A 24,767-nucleotide genomic window follows, 5' to 3' on the forward strand; every position below is an offset into this window, starting at 1 on the left:
ATATATATATATATATATATATATATATATATATATATATATATATAAACACTAGCTCTAGCATAAGATATTAAGAACTGAAATTTTTTGTAACTTGTGAAAGGATTGTAGAACTTGGCTCTTAATTTGTTTTCTGTTTGAGAAAGAACATAAAGGCACACAGATGTGGACAATGCATTTGCCTCCAGATACTTCTTCGTGCAGCAGGTGATTCCAAAACCAGTAGCCTGAAAGCAGTGACCAGAGTTGGTATAGAGCTAGGAGGGTGGAATGGTCATTAGCGAGGAGTTAGAAGGGGTTTAGGATTAAAATGCAGTGGACACACCTGATCAGCATAGTCATAGTGAGAGTTGGGGTCAGTAGGAGTTGAACGGGGAAGGGAGATGAATTGAGGAGAAAGAAGAGACATTCCTGCAAGTAGGGCACTTACTAACATAAGTGAGCAAGTTTGAATAAGTCCTGCATAAGAGAACACAACACCAATTTCCACCCAAGTGGTAGTAAAGATGGAATTGGATGAAGACACTGTGATTAAGAGAACCATTTTCAGGCCAGACTTCCTAACCATCCAGGTTGAATAAAGGCCAGGTCATACCACAAGAGAACACACCTAGGTCCTAGATTCTTGGAGACTCCAGAATGGCATACCCAGTCTGACTCCATTAAAGGTTTGTGAAGATTCCTTCTAAGAACATTAAGCCAGTGTCCCTGGTAGTTATTAATTCATTGAAAGATTGGGCAAAAAAGTCCTAGTGCTAGGACTTTTGCTAAATGAGAAAGGAAAGGGGACTGCCCATCTGAGATAGTATGAAATCTTTTCTTTCTTGCCAAAAGTGTCTGAGTCATCACCCCATTATTTATTCTCAATACACAGACTATTTATGAATCTCTGCATTAACTGTTGACCACTGCAAATACAAGCTTCTCTGAACAATATTGAGAGTAGCACTTATCTAGTGAGATAAACAGATATTTCGATGGCAACTTCGCACAGTGTCCATTCAGCTAAACAACAGTAGACTGTTCCTCTCTAGACCGTATGACGTCTGCCGTCTGTGGGCTCTTGCACAGGTTTAGCGTACCAGGTATGGATTTTCCTCTTGTGGATTGGTCCTCAAATCCAATCAGAGAGCAATTGGTCTCCCAATAACAAACTTATCATTGTACAAGTGAATATATTTTGCTTGATATGTTGGTATTGTCGCTTGCAGGGCTTACAGCTGACTAAGACTTTTCCTTCCCCAGCAGCCTGCATAGAACCTTCCAGTACTGTGAAATCTAACTCACAAGGAAGAAAGTTCCAGCTGAGATCTAGCCTCATTTCTCTATGTTCTGCAAACAAAGTGTATAGTATCTTTAGCAATAAGGTCTTACCATGTAGTTATGGTAGATTACCAAAGAGGAATTGGAACAGTTTGCATTGTTTTTTGGGAGAAGGGGCAACTTTTGGGGCCTCCTTGTCCCACAACTCTTAAGGGAGGAACTTGTTTTTTTTTTATTTTTATTTTTTTTATTTAATAACTTAAGACTTCTGGTACGTCAGTTTAATTCTTTAAAAATTTTTTTAATATGTTGTATGAATGTTGGTTATTGATAATTTTTTTGAATTTGTTATAAAATCAGTGGAGTTGTGGTGCTATTTTTATTAGTGTACATTAATTATTGCTTCTCAATAGACTCATACTGTTCTTCAGATGGGTCTAAGCCAGAAACCATTTGTTAGTGATTTATTTCTTCATGTGATACTTTGAAAATCTTTCCCCATTCTAAAATTCCACAGTGTTTTTTCATGTTCATCTTCTCTTTTCATGTTTATTTTACTTTAGAAGTTTGTGATGAAATTATATGGTTTGTCTTTAAAAGTAAAACATTAAGTCAACAGTCACGTTATAAATAATACGACACTGGTTCAAAATGCCAGATTCACAGTCTGTAAAATTTATATGGGTTGAAGGGTAGTGCCATTCTTAAACATCACTTTGATGTTGATGCCTTTGCTCTGATTCATTAGGAATTAATTCTTGGTGAAACTTAAAAATGTTGCTGAAATTCTTAGAGACAGCTCTGCCTGTAGCCCCTATCCCCACTTTTAATAAAGTCTTGGCCTTCCATGTGACTTAACTGATGCATGACTCACAGTCTTTTCCTCATAGAGCACGGATGTAATCTGCCTCTCTGGTTAGCAGCTGTGGTTTCTTCTTGCAGCATCTGCCTTTGTTGGCACCCTTGCTTTTCAACATGACTGTGACAGCACGAGTCTTCCATCACTGTTTCTTGTGCAGTGAAATCTCCATGCGTCATATTGATTCTACTAAATGTTGGCTTTAAAGCAATTTTTTCTGGATTTTCATCAAATATCTAAAAACTACTCCTATCCCTCTACTATACTATGGTTCACATTTTAGTTAATCATGGAATAGATTAGAAGTTCTCTGACTCATGCATCTTGCAGTTTCAACAAGCATAGACTATATAAACTGTTATCTCCTCTCAAATGGCAGCCCAGCACCCTTCTAGAGAATACTGAATCACACCTGTCTTTAGAGAGGGCATGTGTTGAAAAACAGATGCCAGAGCCATGGGATTCTTAATTTCCATCAGGCTCCAGCATCAGAGTCTCTCATACTTCAAAGACACTTTCCATTCTTGCATTGATAGACAGCTGTGCTGCCTCCTGTTTTCTCCTTGGGTGTTATTCCTAGTTCTGACTGCTCTTTTAGATGGAAAAAATAGATAAGGAAGTATTAAAATGTGAGAGCATACTAACCAGATTTATACAATACAACTTGAATTGAGTAATGACACTTTCTGAAAAGTTGTAAAGAATGTATTTTTAACTTTCTTGTTAGAAAATAAAACAACTTGTTCATTTTTATGTACTCTCCAACAGTATAATTTTGTTATATATAGTCCACATCATAAAAACAAACATAATGGTCTAACTTCTATTATTTTTGTATATATCGATATTAACCTTATTTTTCATTTATTGTTGCATAAATTGATGCATTGTCTTTTATTCCTGTTGTTTATAACTTCTAGGGATTTTAGGTTGTTAGAGAATATCTACTCATCTTCAGCAAACTAATGATTAAACAACATGGAGTGTCTCTTACAAAATCAGAAGTGTGTTCTGATGTAGTCTAGTGTTTTCTTTTAAGTAGTTTACAGTTTCATTTTAGTTTTGCAGGGATTCTGTGACATTAAAGTACACCTTCAAAAAGTATACCCTAAGAATGTTAGCATAGGGTTAAGTTTGAAGATCTTTATAAACGTTACAATTTTAGTTGAAATAAGTGAAGGTGACTCTTTTGTCACTGCTTCAGTCACTGAAATTTTAATAATGTTAGCTAATCTGATATCATTTGATGCTAGAGTTGGACACAAATTGGTATTGCTTATACTTGGTGTCTGTTTCCTTCAATAACAAAGATCAGACTGGCTTGTATCCTTCAACGAAGAATTTTGTTGTATCTCTAGGGCAATGTACAACCACACTGTCTAGTAAAATAAGGATATATTCCTTAAGACACAGAGGGGCATGCTTAGTGCTATAAATGATGTGAGTACTCGCTTGTCACATTCCTCTTATAATAAGATGTACCAGAATACACACACCTACATTGGCTCAGTAGGATTTTAAGGATAAGGGGAACAAATATGAATATTCTCTTCAATCCATGTTATTGACTGTGCATTCTAAAGTGTTTATTGTTCATACAGGAGTCTCATGCTTTATTCTAGCATTCACACGTTAGCTTTAAGCTAACGTGTACTCTTGCAAATAGCATGACATTTCAGACCCTTTGTGGTCCCGTCAATAAATTCAATGGTTTTGCCTATTGTGGTATATTCCTTTAGAATAAATTGGTTTACTTAGTTGTCTTTAATCCTAATTTAATGAATTAATTAAAAATATTGAAACACTAATAAGGGTCCATTCATTTTGAGGAGCTAACAAGGCTGTATCTTATCTCAGAGCAAACAATTGTGTATTGATAAAATTAGGAACAGCTGAGCTGAAGGCTTTACGATACTGTTGATTACTTTCTGGGCCTGAATTTGGGACTTAATTAATATTTGTGTTCGGTTTCCTGTTACAGGAATCAGTCTTTGGTGTGTATATGTTTAAAAGAGTTATCGTTTCTCTGACCTTGGTTTGTGGTTGGAATCAGAATGTTTGAAGCGTGAGACAGCAGGTCCTATTAGCGGAGGAGAGGAAAATTACATAGAGAGCATGGGCTTTGAAGTCGATTTGAGTTCAGAACCCCAGTGCTGTCGGTTTTTTTTTTTCCTGTATTGGACATGTCATTCAATCTGTCTTTGCTTCATGTGTATAATAAGGAATGGTAGCTACTGCATAAAATTAGCATAAGGATTAGAGATAATCTATGACAAGGGCATGGGTTCTGATGTAATGTATGGTGTGTGTGTGGCTCAGTCCTACTGATAGGAAGCTTGAATTCTGACTTTAGATAATCTATACATTAATCTATGTTCCTTTAAGCAGACAGTTCTTTTCTTCTTTCTTCTTCCTGCATTCCTTTCTGTCTGTCTCATGTCATTGTGTTGTTTGAGTTTGTCTCTAAACCCTAGGAGCCGAAAATCTATGATGATATGATGTTATCTGATCATTATGAAGATATGTTCCAACAATTTACATAAATATTAGAAATGTTATTAGAGAGAAACATGATCTGGTCTTCATGTATTAATAAGGTACTGTGGTAATCTGTATCACTAGATAGCAGTAGACTAAAAATTACTCATTTCTCTCAGTTTACAGTTTGACAATTTGTACACTTCCACTAAAAATATCAGACTATAAGTAGCATAATTAGTGTGATATTGGGATAGTTTCTGAAAATCTTTTTCTGTACTTTGGCAAAACTACTGCTGATGGGCCAGACATTACATTGGGCAGCAGATGGACCCATCTGTGATGCTTATGGTTGCAGCTTGGAAGATGCCTAACAGACTTCCATTCCATCTGACTTCCTCCTCCTTTCCCCACTTTTCTTGGTCTTTGAAGCAAACAGTGATACAGAACACCATTTCGATTAGATTATTTCAGAGGCTCGATTAGCATCTCTAAAAGGCTGTCAGCATTTTGTAGAGTGTCTTATAGGAAGGCAGGAAACAGTACACTGCAATCTGTCTGCTGCTGACTTACAGCCAGTAATGGTTGATATGATTTATGTTTAGAAAGGAGACAAAGGAAAAACTGTGTAGTTGTTATAATGTGACTATGCCTAAGGATATTAATTAAATGAAGTGTCGTCACCTTGAGGCACACGAAAAAATACATAGCTATGTGCTTTTTATTATATGTGCTGCCAAAACCACAGTGCATAGCTATTAAAAAATTTAAAGGCATTTACCCAATAATTATAGTAAATGATGAATGTGAGATCTGTTCGTTTCCTGTGGTTTCTATAAAAATTATCATAAACTTAGTGTTCACAGTAGTAGAACCCGAGTCTGCTTTAGTTATGAAGATCAAAAGTCTGAAGTGGTTTTTATGAGATGAAAATCAAAGTTCAGCGAGGCCCTCTGGGAGACAGGAGGGGCCATTCCATGTCTTGTCTTCTACCTTCAGGTGGCTTCTGAAACTATCTGCACACATTACTCCAATGTTGATGTCTCTCCTTGTGTGCCTTTCCTTTCAATGTATCTGTCTAGTTTCACTCTGCTTTCTCCCTTTTCCATTTCTGTGACAAGTAGTGTCAATATGTAGTTCAGATTGCTGTCAGCTGTGTGCCATTGGTCTCTGCTTGCTCTGCCTTTTTCCTTACAAAGACATATGTAGTCAGATATAGGGCTCACTTAGATGATCCAAGATATGTCAATATGGCATGATTCTTAATTATATTTGTGAAATACTTACCTTTTAAGGTAACACAGGTTCTAATTAGACCTTATTAGGTGTGAGGGCCACCATTCAGTCCACAATAGAAAGATGAGTTTTAATCATGAAAAGATGAACATCTTTTTAATTGTCTTTTCCCAAGTCCTTGCTACTCCCGGAGGAGTAGTACCCTTTGAAACTGTTTTGAAATGAATCCCAACAAGGAATATATTAACAGTTTATATTCTTGGTCTTGATGAAAAAATTTATTTTTCTATCTATGTATTTATTTATTTTTTTACTGGAACTATGCTGAAACACCAACGTTATGGCTATTTCTAAAATCATATGTGCAAGATCATTGTGTTATTCCAGTTTCCTGAGTATAAATGGTGATTAAACAGTGTTTACTGTTTTAAACTCTTTTAATAAGTATATATCACAAGGTAAAATTTTAAAATCAGTTTAGTTTTATGTATTACATCTCTGTAAGTCAATCTTTATTCTTTTCAGGGTAAAGGTGACATATGGTTAAGTGTGAAATAGTTCACAAAATTAAGACCTAAATTATTTTTGTGTTACTTCTGTGTTTCCTTTGTGGTGTAGTATTGTTTTGGCAGTGTTATTTTCTTACCCAGTGCTTAGAAAGGATGTTTATACTAATTTACAATAAGAAACAGCCTAGAACTAGATTTCCTTAATTAGGGCTTATGCCATAGATGGGGCTTTAATTTTGACTTCGTTATACTTTGTTATAATTCCATTCAGTTAGAATAATCCTGTAATTTTAACTGTCTTTTAGTAAATAAACAGGAATTCATTCAGATAATTATTTATGAGTATAAATGTAATTAAAATCCAGAGGGGCTTATACTATTACTTTGTAATTTAACATCTTTTGAAAGAAGACAAACAAAATACATCATGTAAAATGTTATTAAAATATGTAAAATAAAACAATGTGTTTATATCATTTTAATTATCTTAAAATCCTTTTATTAGTAATATTTGACATTGTTACATCTAAGATCTTTTCTCATGAGAATAATTTTTCTTTATTCTTTGCTTTTTTGTTATTTATTTCTTCATTCACTCATTAATTCATTAATTTACTGTTTTTTTGAGTAATTTTTCTCTGTGTAGTCCTGGTTGTCTTAAAACTTGCTCTGCAGATCAGGGTGGCCTGGTACTCAGAGAGATTTATTTGGAATTAGTACATGTGCCACAACCCAACTGATGACCATTCTTGATTTCTCTTAGTACTCGAGGGTTAAGTGACATTTTCCATTTCTATGATTTATTGCATTAATGTTATTCAGATTATTTTTAATTTTATGTATCTCTCCTAGATGTCACACTTGAGATTGATAATCATCTGATAAAGTAAATTACATCTTTTCTTCAAAAAAAAAAAAAGATCCCAGGTATAGCAGCACAGCAATAGAAATCTGATACCAATTCTAATCCTTTATTAAGTAGCATGAACCAAATGCTAGGCTAGAATACTCTGGTAGTAGTTGATTCTTAATTCTTTCTTATTTCACATAGCCCCTCCCTTCCCTTCCCTATTTTGCGCCAATGCTAAATCCATTTAAAAGTCTATCCATTTTCTCTTTCCTAGCGTTTTTCTACCTTATTTAAAAATACCAGCATTTCTCTTTGAGATCATTAAATTATTTATTAGTAATTTATATAAGATGCTGTATAGAAGACTGTAGTGGAAATGATTCTATCATTCGAATTTCAAAGTAATTGTAAAGAGTAATTTGATTCCTAACATTCTGAAGTTAAAAGAATAAGAGTGAAAACTGTAATGTAGAAGAAAAAAAATTACTTCATCCCCCCAGGCCCCTTTGCTTCAAACTTCTGGGTAGTGTTCAGATTTTGGTTTCTAGTAATTCTATAATTTCATTAATGATTCATGTATTTTAGGCCAATTCAGTATAATAAAGTAGTTCAAACAATGATATTTCCATGATCAAGTAATTAATTTGATAATTGTTTTGATATTTGAGAATCACTCGTGTTTTACGTTTTTTTTTTTACTTGTTTCTTTGGCAGGTAAGGCTAGAGAGTGGATAGATGCTGTTGTGTTCAACATACTTTCCAACAATAGCTATCTAAGAAAAAGGGTATATTGTTATTGATTGGAAGAAACAAAATCCTTTTGGATAAAATTTTTAGTCCATTGTGTATTGTTCTGATTTTATTCAAAATTTTACCTAACAATTAAAAATCTAATGAAAGAATAATGTTTAAGTGATTCATGTTTATGCTTACTGAAATTTAAGGCAAAAAGGAATAAATTATGAATATGAGTGTTCTTCCTTGAATAACTTACCAAGATGATGGTGACAGTATGTGAGCATAAAATGTAGGGGCTTATAGAAATGTATCTTCAGTTTAGACTTTTACAATGGTAGACTTAGAGGTGCTTGGAAGATATTAAAAGGGAATTCTCACCATGATGGTCCCTACCTATAATCCTGAACTGGGGGAAAGATGAAGATGCTCATAATTTCAAGGACAGGGTGAACTACATAGTGAGGTCCAGTTCAGACAGAGTTCCATGACAAGACCTCATCTTTAAAAACACAGCACAACAAAATAAACAAGCAAAGATGCTATTAAGACATTCTTAATTTGTAATTTGTCAATACATAAATATAATTTGCCCATGGAGTAGGATTAACTCTCTCAGGAAGATTCTTATTTTAAGAAGGCAAGACTGCTTTATATGATAGTCCTCAGGAAGACCAACATTCATTATTCAGGTAGAGGAAATAGAGTCAAAGAAACTGAGAGGTGATTGAGATTAGTAGACATTCAGAAAGGTACTCTTCTATGTCAAGGAATGAAAATGTTCCCAGATACGTGGAGAGCTTAGTGATGCTGTTGGTAACCTTGTAGGATGTGAGAATGTACAGAATCCTAGGTGTGGGTTGAAAAATCAATAATAAATTTAGTTGTATACTGGATTTGTTTAAGTTTGGCCATGAAGGAAGAGAGAGACTGAAAGTAATGAGGACTCAGGGGATGGTTATGGAGGCTTTCTTATTGTTACTATATATCTAGGTGTTTACTAGTTACTCAAACATTGTTTCTATTTTACAGATCTTTCCAGAAATCGTTTTACAGAAATTCCGTCAGATGTGTGGTTATTCGCACCACTTGAAACATTAAACTTATATCATAATTGCATCAAAACCATTCCTGAAGCCATTAAAAATTTGCAGATGTTAACATACCTTAACATCAGGTAAGAAAACTTTTAAAAATAAGTCTTGTGGGTGCTGAAAATGTAGCTCAGCAGTTAAGAGAATAGCCTTTTTGTTTCAGAGGACCGGGATGTGGTCCCCAGAATCCATATGTTGGCTCATAACCATCTTTAAGTCCAGTTTTGGAAGATCCAATGACTTCTTCTGATCTCATCAGGCACCAGGAATACACATGATGCACATATAGCCATGCAGAGAAAGTACTCATATCAACAACAACAAAAATAACAATAAAAGAAATATGCATTTTATTATATTTAACTAATATAATTAATAATAATATAAATATTATATAATATATTGGCTATAATATAAAATATATTATTCTATGATAAAATGTTATATAATATGTAGTAACATAATATACTAAAATATATTATGTAAATATAATATATGTATAATTATTAGTTACTAAGTAAATAAAACAAATTTTGAAATATTATAAGGCCTTATCATTTTTAGTAGTAAAGGGGAATGTATTTTGTTTAGGCTTACATTATTTTGTAGGCTTTTGGTATTGTTCTTTAAGGCAATGTCTCTCAAAGTTTCACACACAGGGATTGTCTGGGGATCTTGTTAAAGATTCTGTCCTGTTAGACCTGCTATGGGAACTGCATTTTTGATAAGGTCCCATGCTAATTTCTTTGCCAGCATGTGTGTTCATAATTAGATCTCACTTTGAGAGGAAGACTTTAGAATATGAGTAATTTTATCATTTGTTGTCCAGTCATCTGAATTGACTTGTAGAGTACTCTAGTTAGATTATAGTGAAAAATGTTTGAGGTAAGGTTGTATTACTTATGATGTTGCCAATTCAAGAATAGGTAGAATGGGATGGGATGGTTGGGATATGAGATGACAGAGCACCTTTATGATTAATATGTTTTCTTTTGCAGTGATGGGGATCAATCCTGGGTATTGTGGATGCTAGGCAAACATTTTACCACTGAATGACATTTCTAGCCACTTCACGCTTAATATGTATTTACCATGTGCCAGGCAATATCCAAAGCATTTTTCTCATATTACTTCATTTACTACTCCAACATCATGTTGATATGTCTTGTATTATCCCTATATTACAAATGAGAAAACTGTGTTAAGTTGTTTGCAAAAAGCCATACAGTTGTTCTTTGGTGCCTGTGGGACAATGACATTCACCACAAATACTAACATCAATCAATATTCAGTTTCCTTACCTAAAATGCCATAGTGTATGAAGGATTATGAATGAGACCTAGGACATTACACATTTTAGAAGTCTATCCATGATTACTAAGTAAAGAACATTATCCTTCCCTTTTGTTACAGTCAGAGACAGACAGACAGACAGACACACACACACACACAAACACACACACACACACATGACCTCTATTTTAAAGCCAGTTTAATATTTCTAGATATACTCTGCAGAGATAAGATGTAGTGAAGGATCTTCTCTTCCCTCCTCATTCTTGCTTGAATATCATGGAGTTTTGGTCAATATATATATTATATAAAACATTAGGTACAGATCTCTAAATGCTAACTTGAAAAATAGGAAAAATAATAATTATTGCTTGTCAGTGCTTGCTAGTATATAATTGGAATGTTGACTTCTCTATACTTTGATTGTGAGTTACGTTGGGTCAGTCTGTCTGAATTTGACTTTTGGCTGTAGCACATAAAGGGTAACGATACCAGAGCCAGATTGACCTGCTTTCAACCCTGACTCTACTACTTATCAACTGTGTAAATTAAGAATGCTTTACTTACACTCTTTGTAGTTTATTTTTCTTTTCAAAATGAGGCTCATCATGAGTGTCTTCCTAAAGTAGACTGTTGTGATAGACTGTGGCAGTATTTCATATGAATTATTCTGAACATTTACTGGCACATGGTAAGTACTCAATAAAATGTTGTTAGCCAGGTGGTGGCGGTGGCGGCAGTAGTGTGTGCCTTTAATCCCAGTACCCAGGAAACAGAGGGAGCCAGATCTTTGTGATGTGATATGATGCTAAGGATATGGCAAAGTACAGATGGGGTTCCAGGATAGCCAAAACTACAGAGAAAGCCTATCTAGACAACCCCAAGAGTTAGTTGTTATTGTATTTAAATGTATTCTAAGGAATTTTTCATTAATGTTAAGCTGATAAATCGTGTTATTAGGCTGTTCTGTTATAATTGTATAAAGCTACTAGTATATTTTAACGATTTATTTTATTTTTCAATGTGCATGTGTGTGCATGGGTGTGTGTGTATATGTGTGCGTGCATATGTGTGTGTGTGTCTATGTGTGTTTATATGAGTACAGTGCCTTTGCAGGGAAGAAGATGGTGTCAGACTCCCTGGAGCTGGAGTTCCAGGAGATGGTGAATTGGGGTAAACTGCCCCCAGCAGGTGCTGGAAACCAGATTTTAATATGCTTCAAGAGCAGTTCACATCCCTAACTGTTGGCCCATCACTCCACCTTCCTAACTACCAATCTTTTAAAAGACAACTTTCTTCATTTCAAGCAAATTTCCCTGAGAGACTTTCCATGGTTAGGGTTATGGAGGCACTGAGTGTGCCAAAAATTATGCTCTAGAAGAAGGTTCTGGCATTCTCTCACTTGTGTTTGAATCCTTGCTATAAACTATGGAAGTTACTTAGTGTACTTTTGCCTTTGGTTTTCACTTCTGTATCTTGAAGCTAATATTACCTATTTTGTTGAGTTAATGAGCAGATTAGACAAAGTGTGAAAGGAATTTGTATGCTACTGTTTTAAAAGAAACACTCAATAAATGTTTATAACTGAAAGCTTATGATTTACTATTAACTTGCTTTTGTATTTTGTTAGATAACATTGAGAATCAGGCACACTTTTCAGTAATGACACTTTCTTTTTTTTTCTCAGTCGAAATCTTCTGTCAACATTGCCAAAATATCTTTTTGACCTTCCTCTTAAAGTTTTGGTTGTCAGCAATAATAAACTTGTATCCATTCCAGAAGAAATTGGAAAATTAAAAGATTTGATGGAGTTGGTGAGTTAAATATTGTATTAAATTATATATGTATGTATATATATGCACATATTATATATGATACACACATGCATACACATATATGTACATCACATATAACATGTACCGTTTTCTTTTAGAATTGTATGCATTCCTTTGTGGAATTTCACTGTGATTTTTTTTTTTAAAAGGCATAACTTGGTATATTCCTAAATTCAGTAGGATAGCAATCTCAGCTACATTTATTTAGGTCTGATTTTAGCTCCCAGCCAACAATAACAGCAATGGAAGTTTAGTGATTCCTCAGTATAGAGACTCTAGGAAGCTTGGTTACATGTTTTCAGACATATGTTTCAGGTGAATCACTATTTGTTCCTTCACTTTGTGGACAGAGAAGTTCTTAAGGAAAAGAGATTCCCCCGACCCCCTAAGGTTTTACGGAGCTGATGAGGAGGCTTAAAGAAGAGTGGTTAAGGTAGAGAATACAGCTGTGTGCATGGCGCTGCATGCCTTGAGGTCTCTGCTCCTAGCTACTCCGGGGGAAAGGCAGCATGATCATTTGAGCTTATTCGTTTGTACGTCAAGCCAGGCAACCTACTGGGTTTTCATGGAAACAAACAAATGAACAAATAATCAATTCTGAATAGGCCAAGAGTATAATGCTTACAAACAGAAGTAGAAGTATCAAGATAACTTCCTTTGATTAAGATGTTCATATGGCTTTATAACACTTTTAGGATCAAAGTAAATGGAAAGAGGCAATTATATGCAATTAATTGTAGAAATTGATATAGTATCTCTGCATAATAACATTTTATATTGTAAAGGACATTGAACCTCCAGAGCAAAACAGAACTGAATGCTCAAGTATTGAGCACTTTCCATGTATTTGTCTTCCTTCACTCTTAGGTTGTGCCGTGCTGTTTATTTCTTATTTTCTGTGCTGTAGTTAGGCAAAGTTTTCTCAATAAAATGAAGAGAGGACTTCATTACCTCTCGAGGAGCAGAAGTTTTCTTGTCGAATGTATTTTCAATATGATGGAAACATATTGTTATAATAAAGTGCAATAATCAGAAATGTCAGGATTGTGTGTATCTATTAAGGCACAACTTCATGTCCAATTTCACTTTATGCTTTAGAGCCATAGAATTTGTGGGTTATAAAAGATCCTAGAAATGATCAGATATAATTGCTTCCCAATGTAGAAAGTTCTGGTACATCTACTTATGTATATCCAAGATGGACAGTTCTCTGGGTGTATTTGAACCACCACTAGTTCTCTTTAGAATTCTATTAGTATTTTTAACCAAAATACATGCTTCTGTAAGGTTTATCTATTGACGTTGGCCACCATGTGAAGAAATGTACAACTTCTCTTCCCTTAAATACTTGTAATCTACATGTGTGTATTGTCTAGTACTGAAAATTTATCACCATTTCTTTTTTAGATTAAACATCCTTGTTACCTTTGTTTCAATGACTTCCTTTTTTTGAGTGATTGAGTTATTTAAATTGAATTATTTGGATTTATTAATATGATTAGATATTGTTAGAAATTTTGAGAACCACATATTCATAGGTGACAAATACTACAGCTTCCATACTTTTCTTTTTCTCATATTTATTAGTTCTTTGAGAATTACATACAATATATTTTAATAACATTCACTATTTCTTACAACTGTCCCTTCCCCTCACTAGATTCAGCCAGTTTCCCTACCCACCCAACTTTGTGTCCTCTTTTTAACAATATTAAAAGCCCATAAAGTTCAGTTTGTGTTGCCTATATATTCTTGGATGAGTGGCCTTCAACAGGAGGAGTAGCCTTATACTGAAGCATAGTTGACCACACTTTTAAAATAACCAATTAGTTTACTCAAATAAGGAAGTTTCAATGTAATAGAAATGAAAAACCTTAGGAATCTAAATACAATAAAAAGTGAAAGTCTCTGAGGGACAAACCTGACTGCATAGGGGTTGATGTCAAAAGTATCCCCTCTCCAGGAAAAAGACATTGGGATGGGTATGGCCCTCATGCCTCACTGGACAACGACAGGGGGACCGGAGCCATTACAAGGTCCCCTTCAATTACTGGAGGTCAGGCCTCTATCCTCGCCTTCGCAAGATTAGAATTGCCACAGCCCTTCTATTCTATACTTAGAGAAGGGAGGAGATGTCAAGGGCAACCCTGCTTACACACTGAAGGCCTAAAATCAGCCATAGGCCTAAAATCAGCAATAAGCCTGTCATACATGTATACTAACACCAAGTCTTGGGTCTCAGTGGAAAAACATTGAAACAGATGGCTATAAGCTATTGTAAACAGGCAGCTTTTGTGGAAATTTACCAGCCTGAGTAGTCATAGACCTTGTAAATAGGTAGTCTTGACAGTCAATACCAACTTAGATAAGGACAAGCGAGTTATAGGCAGAGTCATAGTAACCTGTCCCCTGAACCTTCACCCAGCCAATACCCTGTTCTGAAAGATATCTGTATTCGCCCTGATCACCCACACTCCAGTGTCATCCCCTTCCCCACGTCCTGCCTTTTTGTGTTTATAACCCCTGTGTGAATGAATTATGATTTGAGAAAAAATAAATTATAAAAAAGTGAATGTAATTAGCCAACTCTATGTATATTTTTAGTTAAACATTAATATAATACATATTCATCTTTTTACTTTATGTAAGAATAGCACAGAATACATAGCATAATGAGTCTGGAAAAATAAGAGATGGTAAAAATTTCTCAAATTTAACAGATTGTATGGAATATTTCAACAACAACATTTTACATGAATGTATACCCCTGATTTAGTTCCATGAGTTTTTCATGGCAGAAGTATGGTTTCTCTTAATTCATTACATTGGCTTATAAATATTTAAGGCATTTTACACACAGTAACAGTTTGGAAAAAATTATTATTGATTGTATAAAATGGTGCTTTAAACTTTCAGCCTTTCTAGTATAAGAAAACAACTGTATACATTTAATAAATGGTTCTTTATAAAACAAAATGAAAACTAATGACAACTGGCATTTCTAGTTCCTAGTAATAAATTCTCGCTCAGTTGTTACACAATACAAATGATGTTATTATGCAGAATTACATTAATACCCAGTAATTCATAAACAATGTTACAAAACAGCCATATAAATTCTTCAACAACATTGTATATGAACTACTTACTGGGTATTCACAGACTAGAAGTAGTAGGTTCTATCCTAGGGCCTATGACTTGCCTAGCCACGAGTTATTGGTCTGATAATGGTGCCAGGTGTGGTTTTCATCTTGTGAACCACACATTAAATTCTTCCAGATAGTCATTGTTTACCTTCACAGTATTCATGCCACTATTGTACCAATGGGCTTGGTACCAGGCCACAGGATTCAAATCTGGGTAATACTGATGCTTAATTTTCTCTTCTGGTCATATGCATGGAACCTTTTAAAAATATATGTTACCCAGTAGAGATGAAGCTTCAAGGTAAGTTCTAGTTTGATTTTTCCATGTTCTAGGTCTCAAGTAGGTAGTATCTTCAAAAAAAGGGGGTCACACTGTCAGTATTTGGAGGGTAAACAACAGCAGTAGCATGAGTCTGTAATATTTAATATTTTGGGGTCTGCAGAGCCTCATTGGCCAAAATCTCTCAAAGACATAACCCATTCTGGACATGGACTTTTTATTTAATAATGTATGTTGTCTAATACTGGCATTGTTGCACTATTATTGGGTGACTCCATTTTTAAACTTTTTATATATGCATGTGTATTTGTTTATATCTATCTATATTTAAAGAAGCTTCTACAGTTATAGATTTCCATATGATTTTTCCCCAGAAGGTCTTTAGGTAAATTTCTGTTTAATCAGGGTTACATTTGTGTAGCCATGAGAGACTTCAGACTCTGCTTGTTTTGAGTATCTTTGAGTGGGACTTAGATTACTCATATGTGTGTGTAATTTTCATATTTATATCTCTTTTGGAGAAAGTAATTTATGTAAACTTACCTTGACTATGGTGTCTGATTCTCTAGCTTACATCTCTGAATCCATGACTTTTTGAGGTTTTTTGTCCTCCTAAATAGTCTAAAATGAACTATAATAATTGACAGAATATTTTAGTTGGTTGATAGTTATATTTTATCTCACCTTGAACAGCTGGGTCATTGTAATTTCAGTGATGAAATTTGCTTTTTAATTGAGAGTTTTTCTCGTGTACTCACTAAATTTAATCTCAGATTTTGCACAGAACATTTTTTATTGACAGTGGTATATTAACTTATGATCAAATACAAATAGAAACCCACCAGAGAAGGAAATTAGAAGCAACTTTGCTAGTAATTTGGCTATGTGCTTAAAGTTTAAAATTGAAAGTATATGTGTACTTCTCAATTTTGTTACACTGTATTTTCTTGTTTTCTTTAGGACATTAGCTGCAATGAGATTCAGGTCCTTCCTCAACAAATGGGAAAATTACATTCACTTAAAGAGCTAAATATAAGAAGAAATAATCTTCATGTTTTGCCAGATGGTAAGATATTCATTGTTTTCACTCACTTGAGTAATCGAGTAACTATATAACATTTAACTTATTTTTGTTTTCATTTCTGAACAGAATTAGGAGATCTCCCCTTAGTCAAGTTGGATTTCTCCTGCAATAAAGTGACTGAAATTCCTGTTTGCTATAGGAAGCTGCATCTTTTACAAGTAATAATTTTGGATAACAATCCATTGCAAGTACCACCAGCACAGGTTTGTAATAAGTATATGATAGTTATTTTTCTCAGATTCTTATGATTTTATCTGTTTATTAAATTTTAGAGTAGTATCTTATGAATCAAGTTTGTCTTTTATATAGCGTTATCTAGAGTTTTTATATGAACTGGAATTTTACATCTTGTTTTTTTGTTTGTTTGTTTTGTTTTAAGACAAGATCTCATTTATCTTTAGGTTGGTCTCAAACTCTCTAAATGGTGGATGAGTATGAATTTTGATCCTCCTGTTTCTGCCTGTCAAATGATGGACTTGAAAGCCTATGCCATCATGCCCTGCTAGATGTGACCTTTTATTTTAATTTGGTAGTAGTTTTAGTGTAGATTATAGATAAGCAATTGGAAAAGCTAGAATCACTCTCTGTCTGAATTTGTAGTTCTGAATGTAAAATGTTTTTTTTTAAGAAGAAAGATTCTGACTGAATACTCTCAAGTGTACATTTGCTTGATATTTGGGGTTGGAGTGATGTTGTAATAGGTATTGACATGTGGGTTGGAATTTGAGTTCCTCTGGGAAAATTCCATGCTGGGAATTAAGATGGGCTGCCTGCTAGACCAAGAGTATTTTGCCTGAGGTAAGAAATCTCTCTTGTAAGGAAGACTAGTCACATATAACTTCCAGCGTATTCTTGTAACTGAGGTAGAATTTATACAGATAGAAAAATACAAATGGAAAGTATTAAATTTAGCTTTTAATATAATGAGTATTAAAGCCAAAAGGAATCCATTAAAACAATAAAGAATAACTAACATATACACCCAGAAGGGCAAAGAGAATTCATGAGAAGCAGGCAGCAGAAATTGGAAAATGTAAAATAGGTGAACTAGTGCTAAATCATGCCCCTGCTTGGAAAGCAGAGATTCGCCTGAGGAGAATAGCAGTTCCTCCTCCCTCCAAGTGTGGGGCCCTGGTATATTAAGAACTGTCTTCGTTGGTTTGTTCGTTTTTAGTCTTTGAACAATGTTTCATTGCATTCATTATAATGGGGGTATTTTTAAATATATGTATTAGTTTTTAGAGAACTTCATACAATGTGTCTTGATCATATTTACATTGTCCCCTACTCCTCCCTCTCCCTCTTCTTCCCTCCTCCCCTGCTCTTCATCATGGCTGCTGTTGCTTCTTCTGTTGCTTCTCCTCCTCTTTCTTCTCTTGCTCCTCCTCTTTCACCTCTTCTTCCTCCTCTTCTTTTTCTTCCTCTTCTTCCTCCTCCTGCTTGCTTCCTATTACTGTCTCCCAGCTGATATCTGGGTCCTCTGCCTCTTGCAGTCTTTTAGTCCACTCTTCTATGATGTTCCTATGCCTTAAGAATAAGCGCTATGCTGCAGATGTACCTGTTATGGCTGGGCTCCCAATAGTCATATGACTTCTGCATTTTGACTAGTTGTGGTTTTCCTCCCCTCTCTTCATTTCTTTTTTCTTTTCTGAAAACAGATTTTTTTTTACTTTTTTAATTGAGTATTTTATTTACATTTTAGATGTTATCCCTTCCCCCCCCCACCCAGGAACCCGCTATCACATCCCCCCTCCTCCTGCTTCTATGAGGATGTGCCCTCAATCACCCACCCACTCCCACCCCCCCCTCGAATTCCCCCACATTGGGGCATCCAGTCTTCATGGGACCAAGGATCTCCTCTCCCACCTATGCCCAACAAGCTCATCCTCCCTTACATACACAGGTGGAGCCATGGGTCCCTCCCTAAGTGCTCCCAGGCTGGTGGTTTAGACCCTGGGAGCTCTGATTGGTTGGTACTGTTGCTCTCCCCATGGGGCTGCAAACCCTTTCAGCTCCTTCAGTCTTCTCTCTCCCTCCTCCATTGGGAACCTCATGATTTTAACACAACATGTTGTGATTATGGTTCTTCCCCTAACTCCTCCCAGTCCTTTTCTCCTCTCCATCCACTGAAATCAACATTCTTAGTGCTCTCATTAGAAAACAAAGAGGCATCTAAAATAATAAAACAAGTTAAAATTAAAAATCTGGATAGGGCCAATCAAACAAACAGATAAACAAATAATCAAAGAAAATGCCAAGAAATATGCATAAATGTACATTACACATTAACTCACAGATAAATGTACATATATATTAACACAGAGAGAAATCACCTAAAATTATAAAACAGAAACCAGAATATATAAGCAAACGACTGTACAATAAGAAAAGAAAAATGAAAAAAAAATCCTAGACAAAGAATTATGAAACAAAAGCCCTCTAAAAATACTGCTGAGTTTATTTTGTGTTGGTGTCTACTGCTGGGCATGGGGTCTGGCCTTTAGAGTGGTTTATATACCAGTGAGACTACATTAGAGAAACTAAGTTTTCATTTGTGAGTAGTTAGGAATTGAGATAACTTCTGGGTTAGGGTGTGTACTTCCCATCTCAGCTATGGAACTATGCCTGGCTCAGAAATGTGTGGGCCCTGTACATGCTAACACAGTCTCTGTGATTTCATAATGTGCCTTGGTCCTGCTGTGTTTAGCAAGGTTTCCTTGGTGTTCCCCAACCCCTTTGGCTCTTACAATATTTCCACCTCCTCCCCCCCAGCGTTCCTGTAGTTGTGGCTTTCTTTAATCATTCCATCGACTACAAAAGGAAGCTCTGTAATGAGGGCTGAGAGCTAAGCTCATGTGTGAATATAAGGATACTTATGTATAATGCCACTAAAATTTATACTGGTTTACGTAACTGGAAGTAGTAGTTTCTCCTTTACATTTCATGTCCTCCTCCTTTGTCATGAATAATTGACTACATTTACAGTTTTTTTGTTTGTTTTGATTTATTTCCTTGATAATTGAGGATGGTGAACATTCTTAAATTAGTTTGATATTTCATCCTACTGATGCTAGAATGGCTATTAAATCAAAACAAACCAAAAAAACCCTTAACATCAAGTGACCACAAATCCTGGCAAAGATGTACACGAAGGAAACACATATGAGTGTGAGTACAAAATGATGCAACCTCTATGGGAACTGGTGTCTTGACTCCTCCAAAAGCTGGAAATAGACTTGCCACACAACTCAGCTGTATCACTCCTGGGCAGATTCCCGAAGGCTAAGATCAAAAACTCAGGTGATAGCAGATGCTGGCGAGGATGTGGAGAAAGAGGAACACTTCTCCATTGTTGGTGGGATTGAAAGCTGATACAACCACTCTGGAAATCAGTCTGACGATTCCTCAGAAAATTGGACATAGCATTACCTGGGGACCCAGCTATACCACTCCTAGGCATATACCCAGAAGATGCTCGAACATATAACAAGGACATATGCTCAACTATGTTCATAGCAGCCTTATTTATAATAGCCAGAAACTGGAAAGAACCCAGATGTCCCTCGAGAGAAATTGATACAGAAAACATGGTACATTTACACAATGGAGTATTACTCAGTTATTAAAAACAGTGAATTTGAGAAATTCTTAGGTAAATGGATAGAAATAGAAAATATCATCCTGAGTGAGGTAACCCAATCACAAAAGAACACACATGGTATTCACTCACTGATAATTGGATATTAGCTCAGAGGCTTGCAATACCCAAGATTCAACTCACAGACCACATGAGGATTTACATTTTACCCATGAATTCTCATTGGGCATGTAAACCACAGTTAAGGACAGGCCCCATGCTCAGTAGATGATCAAAATAAAATGAATTCAATTGTATTTTTGAAAGGTTTTTTTTAATGTCTCACAGTGATTTGTCTATGCTATTTCTTAAATCTTTTTTTATTGGATGTTTTATTTACATTTCATGTTGTCCCCTTACCCCATCCCCCACCCACCCAGGAACCCCCTATCCCCTCACCCCTTCTCCTTCTTCTCTGTGGATGTAACCTCTATCTACCCCCCCCACTCCCACCTCCCCACCCTCAAAATTCCCACCCCCTGGGGCGTTCAGCCTTCATGAGGTCAAGGTTCTCTTCTTCCACCTATGCCCAGCAGGGCCCTCCACTCTTACATATTCAGGTGAAGCCCTGGATCCCTCTCTAAGTGCTCCCAGGCTGGTGGTTTAGATCCTGGGAGCTCTGGTTGGTTGGTATTGTTGCTCTCCTCATGGGGGCACAAACCCTTTCAGCTCCAATGGTCTTCACTCTAACTCCTTCATTGAGAACCCCATGATCAGTTCAATGGCTAGTTGTGAGCATCTGCCTCTGAGTATGTCAGACTCTTGAAGACCTCTGAGGTGACATCCATATCAGGCTCTTATCAGCATGCACTTCCTGACTTCCACATCAGCCTCTACCTTTGGTGACTGTACATGGGATGGATACTCAGGTGGAATGGTCTTCAGACGGCCCCTCCTTCAGTTTCTGCCCCTCACTTTGTCTCCATATTTGCTCCCTTGAGTATTTTGTTGCTCCTTCTAAGAAGGACAGAATCATCCCCACTTGGTCTTCCTTCTTCATGAGCTTCATGTGGCCTGTGAGTTGCATCTTGGGCATTTCAAGGTTCTGGGCTAATATCCAATAATCAGTGAGTGAATACCATGTGTGTTCTTTTGTGATTGGCTTACCTCACTCAGGATGATAATTTCTAGTTCCATCCATTTACCTAGGAACCTCTCGAATTCATTGTTTTTAATAGCTGAGTAATACTCCATTGTGTAAATATACCACATTTTTTGAATCCATTCCTCTGTTGAAGGACATCTGGGTTCTTTCCAGCTCCTGGCTATTATAAATAAGGCTGCTATGAACATAGTTGAGCATATGTCCTTGTTATATGTTCGAGCATCTTCTGGGTATATGCCTAGGAGAACTTTTGTTTATATATTGTGGTTTCCAATTTGGTTTTATTGTTTTTTATGAGAATGAGGTATGTATTTCAGCATTTTATGTGGTTTTTGTCCATTTTCTTTGTTTTTGTTTTGTTCTATTTAGTTTATAAATTTTATTTTGTATAACAGCAATAATAATAATAATAATAATAATAATAATAATAATAAAGAATGTGGATTTAGGTGAGTTTGGAAGTAGAGAGGATCCGGGTTGAGTTAGGGGAAACCATGATCAGAAAATATTGTAAAACGGTCTATTTTTAATTAGTAGAAGGAAAGAAAAAACTAACCCCATTCTCAACTAAGAAAAAAATAATATAGAGCACTTTTTGATAAGTTGATAGTAGATTTCTACTATTGTATCTAAATGTTACAGTATTGTCACATTTTCCTATCTTGCTCTATACACAGAATTCTTTAACATACTGGTTGTGATATCTTAGCATTATTTGAGATTATTTCAGTACATAAATCACTTGATAGTACTCCATTGTATTTGCAGTTGTGGGACAGAGAGTTTGCTCAGCAGTTAAGTGCACTTCCTCTTTTTGAAGAGTACATGAATTCATTTTCCAGCCCCCACATGGTGGCTCCTAACCATCTCTAATTCCAAGGATCTTGTGTCCTCTTCTGGACTCTGCCATATGGCACACACATGGTATATATTCTTTCAGGCAAAGCACTCATACACATAAAAATAAATATTTGAATTTAAACTTGTTACTAAATACTTCACTTTTTGTTTACAGATATGCTTAAAGGGTAAAGTACACATATTTAAGTACTTAAATATTCAAGCTTGTTGTAGAATGGATAAGAAACCAGACTCCCTGGATCTCCCATCACTGAATAAAAGAATGCCTTCTCAGCCTCTTACAGACAGGTAATGTAAATAGTCTTACAGCTTTGGACAACGATTATCTTAAGTTGTTGTAAAGGATATCATTACAACATTCATTCACTAGTATACTGAATATATTTAACCTAATTAAACCAGTGTTTAAAAGACTTTATTGAAATTTTCATTGAATAGCCTCTGTGATACTGAACTAAATGTGAGATTTTTCTTTTGGTAGTTATTATTTTAGCATTGAAAATGTAAATATTTTACAGTTTAAGTCACACAATTGTAATCTTCTCTGACAACTGTTAACCTCCTTTTTATCACCATATTAATACTTGTAATGGCTAGTTGAATTTGATGTTCAACTGACTTAGAGGGAAGAGGAAGATATTTTAGAGGTGCCTTTCATCTTTATGCTAATGTTCTTTTCTTTTTCCAATGTTAAATTTTCAATCTAAGCAAGTGTTCTGTTGCTGAACCCTTCCCCAGCCCTGTGTGTGTGTGTGTACATGTGTGTGAGTTTTCTTTTCCTGGAGTACTGGGAGTTCAGTGCAGAGACTGTTTTATATGAGACAACTGCCCTACCATTCAGCTGTACCTCTTTATCTCCTTGTCAAAATTCATATACTATAGGTCTTTGATTGTGGTGTCTTCTTTATGACATTTTAATATGGTAGATATGTTGTTCTTTTTAATTCATACTCAAGATGTAGATTGGTCTGAAAGACTTTTCCAAAACACAATTCTATCCAGAAATATGGAAAATAACTTGGAGTGGGGTAAGACTACAGAAAGAGTGACTGTGTCCACCTGAAATATTTAAAGGTTTGTCATTGATTTATATGATAAATTTGATGTTTTGGATGGCATTGTAGTAAGTACTACTGTTAACAGTAAAGGCCTTGAATTCCCAAGTAGCACTTTCCCATGAATCTTTCTCTTACCTACATGAAATATTTAAGTATTATATTAATTTCTAAATTTTATTTTGATTAATATTAGTAGTCCAGCAACATTAATAGTCTATTGAAATTAGGATTAATATCTATACTAATCTCTATTAATATCTTTGTTATTTTTGCAGGTGAGATACTTTATCATTAATGGTGTTTATTTTTTCTCAGTCCTTTCTGATATACATAGTGGTTGAATGCCTGCTGTTAGACTCATGGTGTATTGTGTTGAAAGCTGTACATGTTGGTCTTAGCATCTCGTGGAACTCACAGTCTAGGTGGAAGAATCAGTGAACAAACAAAACAAGGAAACAAATAAGAGTTCATGTTGTACTGCTATGATTTTAAGTAGTAGACTTTTTTGCGGCTCATAGTTTTGGAGAATGTTTAAGTCCAAGATAGGGGAGGAATAATCAGTGACATGTCGAAAGGTAACAGATAAGGAAAAGAACTTGAGAGATGTGAATATGGTGTCAAATTTACTCCCACGACAAAACTATTTCCAGGACAAGAAAATAACTACTACATTAGAAAGGTTAATCTTTGCCAAGACACCACACTTTTGGCCAACCCCCCCTACCAGACCCCAGAAGCAGATGCTTTTGCATTAGGAATTAAATTTACAACACATTCAGACAATAGCATGCCTGTTTTTTCCCCCTTACTCTCCCCCTCCCCTTCCCTCTCCCTCTCCTCCTTTCCCCCTCTAATACACACAGTCACAAGTGATACCTGGCATATGATGGTTCATGTTACCATTTTTCAAGTATTCCATGGTACTTAAGTTACATGCAGTCAGCAGAGACCATTCTTGAATTCTGAATTCTCAACTTTTCTGGGGATGCCAATGTACAATGTAAGTATACCCTTGTGCTGCTGGGCAGTGACAGTGAGCTGTTGCTGAATCCCAAGGGTAGACAAGCAATACTCTACAGGGGACTGAGTGTTGCTAAGTATGATGTTTAAGACACATGGTGAATGCCTTTTAATATGAAATATTTTTTTCAACTTACGATGAATTTATTGGAACCTCTTACATATACGCAAAATTTGAAATTGTGACAGACTTTGAAAGAAATATCTCTAGTCATATTTCAAGGCTTTGGTCAGGGAATATTGCTTTGAGGTGTTGAGTAATTATAATAAATAACCTATTATTATTATCATCATTATTTTTTTTTTTGTTCTTCAAGACAGGATTTCTCTGTGTAGCCTTTGACTGTGCTGGAACTCACTCTGTAGATCAGGCTCCAACTCACAGGCATCCTTCTCCCTCTACCTCCAGAGTTCTGGGATTAAA

At 35.5% G+C, this 24,767-nt stretch overlaps 1 protein-coding gene across 3 annotated transcripts in view; it reads left to right on the plus strand.

Annotated features, from left to right (window-relative positions):
- Lrch2 (leucine rich repeats and calponin homology domain containing 2) overlaps positions 1–24,767 on the plus strand; it is a 75,711-nt gene that overhangs the window by 17,675 nt on the left and 33,269 nt on the right. For all 3 annotated transcript variants that reach the window (XM_028773871.1, XM_028773870.1, XM_028773872.1), the window contains exons 2-6: positions 8,963–9,107; positions 12,005–12,131; positions 16,539–16,644; positions 16,729–16,865; positions 22,420–22,553. In XM_028773871.1, coding sequence (XP_028629704.1) covers positions 8,963–9,107; positions 12,005–12,131; positions 16,539–16,644; positions 16,729–16,865; positions 22,420–22,553 — 649 coding nt within the window. The remainder of the gene's footprint in view (positions 1–8,962; positions 9,108–12,004; positions 12,132–16,538; positions 16,645–16,728; positions 16,866–22,419; positions 22,554–24,767) is intronic.

This window comes from Grammomys surdaster, unplaced genomic scaffold (assembly GCF_004785775.1).
Source record: "Grammomys surdaster isolate TR1022 unplaced genomic scaffold, NIH_TR_1.0 236, whole genome shotgun sequence".
Classification (NCBI taxonomy): domain Eukaryota; kingdom Metazoa; phylum Chordata; class Mammalia; order Rodentia; family Muridae; genus Grammomys; species Grammomys surdaster.